Raw genomic sequence first — 7,848 nt, forward strand, 5'->3', positions numbered from 1 at the left:
AAAAAAAAAAAAAAAAAAAAGAGTTCAAGTCCAGCCTGAACTACCATAGTGAGACCCTGTCTCACAACAAACAAAACTTATCACAGATCACCTCTACTTTAGACACAGTGCCCCCACAATCTAGAATTGTGTCTTCGTGGTTCTATGATTGTCTGCTGCCCTAATTAACTGTGAATTCCACAAGAACTAAGATTACCCTTGTTTAGCTTGTAGTTCTACAGTAAATATAGTGCCTGGCCAAGAGAAGTGTTCCACTAGCCCTTCTAAAGAAAACAACCAGCTTGAGGAGAAGGAGAGTGAAAGACATTGAGTGTGAGGCACCACCACCGCCCTTATGCCTGAAATCTCAGCACTCAGGAGGCTGAGGCAGGGGAATGGCTTGGCATTCTAGGCTAGCCTGGGATTCAATTGTAAGACCGTGTCTCAACAAACAAAAACAAAAACAGAAAGTGAAGCTGTTGATGGAACACTACGGTACAGGGGTACAGGTAGGAGGCTCTGTGCTAGCCTGAGAAGGCTTCCAGACCCTTTTGGGAGCATGGTACTTGAGAGGTTTGAAGGCAGGGCAGGTGGGTGGAGCTAGCCTTTATCTCAGAGTGCAGCCCTAGCTAGCCTCAGATGTTGACAGCTGGAGCTAGCAGGGGTTTTGCAAACCTTCCCAGTTGCAGAAGGCCTGCAGTCTGTGGGACAGGTGGGTGGAGCCCGAGCTTATCTCCCAAGCACAGTCCTAACCTCAGATGGTAGCAAAGGGGAGCTAGTGGGAGTTTTGCAAACCGTCCCGATTGCAGCAGGGCTGGATGGCCTGGCCAGGGTGACCATGACAGGAGGTGTTGGCGGGTGGTGCTGGGTGGTGGCAATAGGGGTTTGAGTTTGAGCCTTTTGGATGAAGTTTAGCTTTCAGGCCACTGGGGTGGAGTCAAGTTCTGCTTGGCTTGCCTCTACCTACATCATACTTTGGTTCTTTTAAAGACAAGTAGGAGGCCACAGCTCTGCAGGTGGGTCTTTTCCTGCCAGGAAAAGGAAAAGTTAAGGTCTTCCCTTAATGGCAAAGGACCGTCCCTGCTCCCTCAAGTCACAACTGATAGCCATTTCGATGAAATGAAACTTTGAATGAAAGTTGGCCTCTTTTCCTTTGAAAACACCCACCTTCTCCCCTCCATGGAGAGACTCTCACCTGACATTGGTTTTCAGAGCTTAGGCTAGGGAGTACTGTCCAGGTTAGGCCACTTTCACTTTTGAGGAGGAGTTGGCTTTCTTGGGAACTAGTGAATGTCTAAGGGGGCTCTACTGTCTCATCCCTATATTCTAGAGTCTTCTCACAGGCTTGGAGCAGGGCAAGCACTGGAGGTGAAGAGGCCTCTTTCCACCACAACCCCAACCGGGATCTTGCAACACTGGGATGGGGGCCCTGGGGGCCCCGGGAGTGAGGCAATCTCTGGGGGTTGGGAGGTGTGCATCGAGGGGGGCAGCTTTCACAAGCACCCGCTGACTGACCTTGGTAGACTCACCTTGGACAGCTTCCTCCCTCGTGGTATCTGTATCTCCGCACAACCTCCCTTCTGCCTGGCTCCCCTTGTAGCCTGAGATGGAGTCTCAGTTCAGGGCCCCTGTCCATTACCTCAGTTCTGCTCAAGAAGGAGAAGGGGCTTCTGAACAAGAGGAATGGACGTGGCTGGGGGTGAGGAAGAGTTGCTTCGCTACTTCTCACAGGTTCCCAAACCCTAGGCTTGGAGCTTTTGCAAACTGCAGTAGGGCTTGCCCAAATGCCCCTCCCGCTTCTCCTGCTGCTGTGTCCTTTCCCAGCGGACAGCCCTGAGAGGTCATTCTCAGGGCAGAGATAAAGCAGCTCGCCTTTGAGCTCCAGCTTCAGTGCGGAGGGAACCGAAGGAGAGTGGTTTGCCAACTCCTTTCTGAAGAGGAGGTATTTTTTTTTTTGGAGTACCCATGTTTGTCCTTCAGGTCATCCAGCCCAGCCATACTTGGCACTTGGCTCTTCTCTATGCCCACAGTAAGCCCCGAAGCACATCAACCTCCCGGAAAGTTTTTAGGTTTCAACTTAAATGTCCACTTCCTCCAAGAGACCTTTAACTTTCCTAGCTGAAATGGTATGCTTGTTAATTTGATTTCCCTGGCAGGCACGCTCAGGTGGGATAATGAGAATAAAGCACTTTATCCAGGCATGCAAGGGGAGTCACAGGAATGGCAGGTACCAGGGCTCCAACAACAGCGGAGTCATTGCCACACCAAGGCCCCAAGGCAGGAGAATGCCCAGAAAGGGGCCAACATGGAGGTTCTGTCTCCTTCTCCTCTACCCCCACCTCCCACCCCTCATGCCAGTCTCCTGGCTTCCCGGGGAAGCCTGTTGATGGAGGAAGGCAGCCTTCTGGGAGCAAAGCTGCCTGGGAAGGGACAGAGAATGGTGGATGGAGGGGCCGTGGGAGCCAGGAGGCATGCTGGCACATTACCTTTTCCTTTCTATTCCTGCAGCTGAGAGATTGTCTCTTCCTCAGGAAAGAGGCTTGAGTAAATTACCTTGGCCAAAGCCAACTAATGGCAGACTGAGAGCCTCCTGCAGGTCGCAAGACATTTCAGGATAGAACTGGACAGGAAGGAGGGGAGTGGGCTTGGCTGTTCTTTGTCTTATCTTGTTGGGATCTCACTAGGGAGAGGACTCTTCTTCAGCCTCAGTGCCAATTAGAAAGACTCTTTATCAGTCACTCTGAGGACTGACAGGTCGCTGGGGGGCTGCGAGGAGATACAACTGTGGGAAAGACGCTCAGGCAAAGCAGACCCCAGCATCTAATGCCAGGCGCGGGTGGGGAGACCTTAAGCTGAGAGGAGTAAATGGAGAGGCAGAGACACCAGCTGCATTCTGTGCAAAATCCCAGTGCATCCCTGATACCTCTAGGCTGACGGCGAAGTGAGAGGATTTTCCCAGGTGACACAGAGATGGGCAGCTTCATCTCCTACTCAAGTAGTGTCCATCAGTCCTCCCACCCAGAGGTTCAAGTCTCCCCTAATCAGCTGAAGACCTGAGGATGCAGGTAAAAGAGAGGGTGCTGCCAGGCGGTGGTGGCGCACACCTTTAATCCCAGCACTTGGGAGGCAGAGGCAGGTGGATTTCTGAGTTTGAGGCCAGCCTGGTCTACAGAGTGAGTTCCAGGACAGCCAGGGCTATACAGAGAAACCCTGCCTCAAAGAGAGAGAGAGAGAGAGAGAGAGAGAGAGAGAGAGAGAGAGAGAGAGAGAGAGAGAGAGAGAGAGAGAGAGAGAGAGAGAGAGAGAGAGAGAGAGAGAGAGAGAACGCTGAGACACAGAGGCAAAAGGGAGCCAAGGTTAGCTAGTTAGCCTGGACGTTAGCCTGCAGGTTAGGTGGAGGGTGTGATGGAGAGAGAGCTGTGGGCAGCATATCTCTAGGCATTCACTTGGATATCTTGCACACAAGATGCCTGGGACACTGTTAGATCTGAAGTGGAATGGACCTGTAATGATCTGTGTACACACACACACACACACACACACACACACACACAGAAGCTCTAACATTGCGGGGTGGGGAGGGGTGGGCAATTCACAGTGTTGTTCCATGGTGCTAGTGCTGGGTCCTAGGGTCTTGTGAACATTAGGCAAGCACTCTGCTAACTCAGTCCTAACCCAGCCCCATAATTTTTCCTCGCCCGTGGCTTATGGACCATATCTGTGTTAGTTTTTGCTGGCTGCGTCGAGAGTAGAAGAAAGGGATAGTGCTGAGGCAGCAAGGGACTGAGCAAGCGCTTATCCACGTTGGCCCTCCCTGCTTTATCTACAAGATGTGGCTCCCACTATCTTGCTTGTCTGAGGGCAAAGCTCACCCAGATGATCTCTTGAGGTCTCTCTCTGTGATTTCATGGAGTTAATTTTGATTCTGCCTCTAAATAGATGTGTGATTCTATGTTCTCTCTCCCTCCCTCTCCCTCTCCCTCTCTCTCTCTCTCTCAGGCCCTAGGCTCCTCACATGTAAAAGTCTAGAGACCTGATGTCTTTTTGCTTTTAGTAAAATAGAACTGGAACAAATACTCATGCTCACCACATGTCAAACTCTATTTTTCTATGAAAATAACCAGCGTGGACTAGGTACTTAGATTCCTTCTGTGCAGATTTGGAAACAGGCATGGAAAGGAGAGGTTACTGGTTCAAGGTGAGACAGCAAGCTGATGCCTTCAACTACTGTACGGCTTTGCTTCTTGGGCCACAGTTCTATGGGGAAGAAAACACCTGGAGTTTCGCAGGCAGGCACAGTCTGACTTGTCATCATCGGCTTCCTGTGGTCAGTGTTCTCACACACACATCAGATCCTAACTGACTTCTCCCCATGCTTACCTTCTGCAGTGGCCTGGGGGATGAAGGAGAAAGATGGGAGTGAGGATATAGAACAAGAAAAGAGACAGAATTCTGGATCAGGAGCCAAGGGACCACAAATATGGCAAAGCATCAGAAAATTTTCCCTTGGTCACCTGGGAAATGAGCTCCTTAGGCCTAAAGTCAGAGAGCAGACCAAGGGTCAGTAGGCCTGGCACTGGAGCTCTGTAGTGCTGGGATCAGCCGAGCCCCAGGATTTCCTCAGGGCAGGATGCAGAGGCTACTCCAGACACTGGGATGCACCATGGTGGTACAAAGTGTGCACTCAGTGTACAAAGGACCAAGTGGGTAGGTGGGTGGACATGGAGGTAAAGTGACAGAGAAGCAGAGTGACAGGTTGAGGCTTGGCTGGAGGGTGTGGACAGAGCCAGCTGTGGGCAGCATGTTTAGTATTTCTAGGCATTCATTTGGACACAGAGTGGAGACTATGTGTACTAGCCACATGTATTTCCTGTCCTTGGGGTCTTCCATGAGTATACACACAGCACTCCCACCAGGCCCAGGCCCAAGACTCAAGTGAACAGCTCCAGCATCAAGTCACAGTGCAGTTTATTCAGCCACACAATCATTTGGTCCCGACCTTCCCAGCCAGTTACTGGCTGCCATTGTCCATGATCTCTGTCTCAGGCTTGGCCTGTTAAGGACTCTGGGGACCTAGGAGGGTGGGCGGGGTCCTTAGGGTCTGGTGCCCACAGTCTGCCAGGCAGGCTCAGCTGCAGCCTCCGACACCCTTGATGAGGCTAGCAGCCTCAGGGATCTGGCGGAAGAGGTTGCGCAGAGTGTCTAACTCCTGGGTGAGCTGGTCCACACGGCTGCGCAGACGCTCATTTTCAGCCATGTACTCCAGCACCTTCTGCTGTGTCTCCATAATGCGCCTCTTGGCTTTGTCCCGGCTTTTGCGCACTGCGATGTTGTTGCGTTCGCGTCGCAGCCGGTACTCCAGACTATCTTTGTTCACTGCCTTCTTGCCCTTGTGTGAGGGGCCAGCGGGGGAGGGTGCCTTGAGAAGGGGGCTGCAGGGAGGGGCAGCAGCAGCCACAGGGGCCTGGAGGGTAAGAGGACAGAGAGGTGAGGGTCCACCAGGAGGCAGAGTGAAGGCTAAGCAGAAATCCCAGCAGCGAGAGCGGCTGGCCTCAAAGGCATGCAGGGCTCCTAGGCAAGCTCCCATCTCCCAGGTATCACCCTGTTTCTGTGAAAGACCGTAACCCAGATGCATACGGTCCTTGGTCTGAGACCAAAGCTTTCTTTCATGCTCTCGTATTCTCTGAGGACCCTTTCCTTTAGTTTGTCTGTAATAAGTCTCCTGTTCTAAAATTCTAGTCAGCAGCATTTCCTCATCCAGAAGCAGGCAGCCGAGAAACAAGAGACAGGACAGCAGGAAAGTGTCTTCAGGCCACACTAGAGTTCTGAGAAATAAATTCACAGAGTAAGGGAAACAGGGCCTTGGGGTAGGCCCTGTTCACAGAGGAGCACCAAACCAGACTTGTTAGAGATGCCTAATAGTCAGAATTCCCTCGTCCAACCACCTTGCTCCATCCCAGGGGAGGAAACGGGGAGAGCTACCTTGGTCTTACCTTGAGGACGCGCAAGGGCTGGCCAGGTGCTGCCAGTGTTGGGGGGAGATGCACTGCCGTCTGCCCACAGTGTGCCACTTGGTACTGCAGGGGATTGTAGCTGCCTCGGCTAGTGCCTCGGTTGCCCTCAGGCCCGCGAGGCTCCTCCTTCACTGCCACAGCCCTGGGGTCGTAGCTCCCTGGGTTGCTGTAGATGCCAGGCCCCAAAGCCTTCCTATCTGGCCCAAATGTATGTGAGGGATAGGCAAACGGCCGAGGGTCAGCAGGCAGGTAGTGAGGAAACGAAGGGGTTCCTGGACCCTTAAGGCTTCGGGCTTCAGGCCCTGGCTTCATGGCAAAAAGGTCAGAAAGTAGCTGTTCTTCCCCAGATTCGATGTAGGCGGAGAGGTCGATGGAGGCTTCATGCTCACACATGTCCCCCAGCTCTCCGGGCCCAGCTCGACCCCCTGAGAACTCAAGTGGCTGCTGGCCACCCCGAGGCTCACACTCATAGTAGGTCCCGTGGGACATGGCCGGCCCGCCCCCTTGGCTCCCCGCCCCTGGGTCCTGTGCTGGGGGCGCTTGTGGGGATGCTCAGCCTACCCTCTGTTGATCTCCCTCGTCCTAGATTTGCCCTAGGTCTGCCCTCACTGGTCTTCTCTGTCACTAACTCCTACGTGGCTTCTCTCCTCCTCTGCTTCCCTTTCCTTCTGTAGTCAGTGCCTCTTCCTTTCTTCCCTTTTCCTCTCTCTCCTTGGTGTGACTCAGGGAGGGGCAGGGCACACCCCGGAGGGAGGGGTGCTTAGCAGTTAGGGCGCTCTTTGCTGAGGCCCCAGGCCAGAAGTTGCTGTTTGGGAAAATGGCTCTTCTTGCCCTGTGGGCTCCAGGGATTCTAATCCCCTGCCCAGAGTCGCTTCTCTGAACGTCTGTCTCCCTCCAACTTCCAAAGAGACCTGTGCAGAGTGAGGCGCCAAGCCAGAACCAATAGACAAAGCACTCCTCCAGTGCCAACTTGGTCTAAACTCCTCCCTTGATGCATCTTCCTCCCTGTTCTCCCCAAGTCCTGAACTCCACCTACCCTAGTAAGTCAGTTCCCCCTGTAGCCCCACCTCCCATGGCATTCTTCTCTGTGTAGACCATCATTGTTTGAAGGGTGTGGGAAGTAGTTATAGATTCTAGGACCAAGCTACCCCTGGCCCTAGTACAGGGTATGCCATTTGCTAGTTTTGAGACAGGGTCTCATGATGTAGCTCAGGCTGGCCTTGAACTCACAGAGTTCTGCCTGCCTTTGCCTCCAGAGTGCTGCTATTAAGGTTCTTTGGTTAGGTCTCTGCACAGGGCTTATGCACATGTCTCCAGTCTCTGGCTATGGCTAGCAGCCTGACACAGTCCTGGGTAGCCGGTTAGGTCTCAAGGCACAGGCCTTATGCACATGTCTCCAGTCTCTGGCTATGGCTAGCAGCCTGGCACAGTCCTGGGTAACCGGTTAGGTCTCGAGGCACAGGCCTATGCACATGTCTCCAGTCTCTGGCTATGGCTAGCAGCCTGGCACAGTCCTGGGTAGCCAGGACATAGCTGAGGTTTCTGGTCAAGACATGGGCCCAGGCAGGCTGCTGCCCCAGAACCAACAGAAAGGATCTGCTGGAGGCCCCAGTTGCTCCACCCTGAGAGAAGCTCAGGCTGAACCCACCCACACTGGCCAGAGGCTCTGCCTCCTACTTCCTGTGCCCTAGGCTGCATGCAGGCCCTGGCCAGGCTCAGTGCAGCTTATTTTGCTGCTTTCCTTCTGCATGACTGTTTTCTGACCTCTAGTGCGTGTCTCTTGGGTCCACTTCCTCTTGAAGGTTTGAGAAGTCTTTCTTCTCTCTTGTCCTCACCTCCTCCAGGGGCTGTTTCA

General features: G+C 53.2%; 1 protein-coding gene across 1 annotated transcript; it reads right to left on the reverse strand.

Moving 5' to 3' along the window:
* Positions 1-4,820: 4,820 nt before the first annotated feature.
* Cebpe (CCAAT enhancer binding protein epsilon) lies at positions 4,821-6,692 on the reverse strand. The gene is made up of 2 exons (XM_031361702.1): positions 5,973-6,692; positions 4,821-5,443 (listed from the first exon to the last, which is right to left on the reverse strand). Exons 1-2 carry the CDS (start codon positions 6,480-6,482, stop codon positions 5,108-5,110), a joined length of 846 nt encoding a protein of 281 aa, XP_031217562.1. The 5' UTR covers positions 6,483-6,692; the 3' UTR covers positions 4,821-5,107.
* Positions 6,693-7,848: the final 1,156 nt, after the last annotated feature.

The sequence above is a fragment of the Mastomys coucha genome, unplaced genomic scaffold (assembly GCF_008632895.1).
Source record: "Mastomys coucha isolate ucsf_1 unplaced genomic scaffold, UCSF_Mcou_1 pScaffold9, whole genome shotgun sequence".
NCBI classification, from domain to species: Eukaryota; Metazoa; Chordata; class Mammalia; order Rodentia; family Muridae; genus Mastomys; species Mastomys coucha.

Coding starts and splice junctions, on each gene's coding strand:
- Cebpe (XM_031361702.1), bottom strand. CDS start 6,482: ATGTCCCACGGGACCTACTATGAGTGTGAGCCTCGGGGTGGCCAGCAG. Junction 5,444..5,972: donor AGCCCTTGCGCGTCCTCAAG/GTAAGACCAAGG, acceptor CTTACCCTCCAG/GCCCCTGTGGCTGCTGCTGC.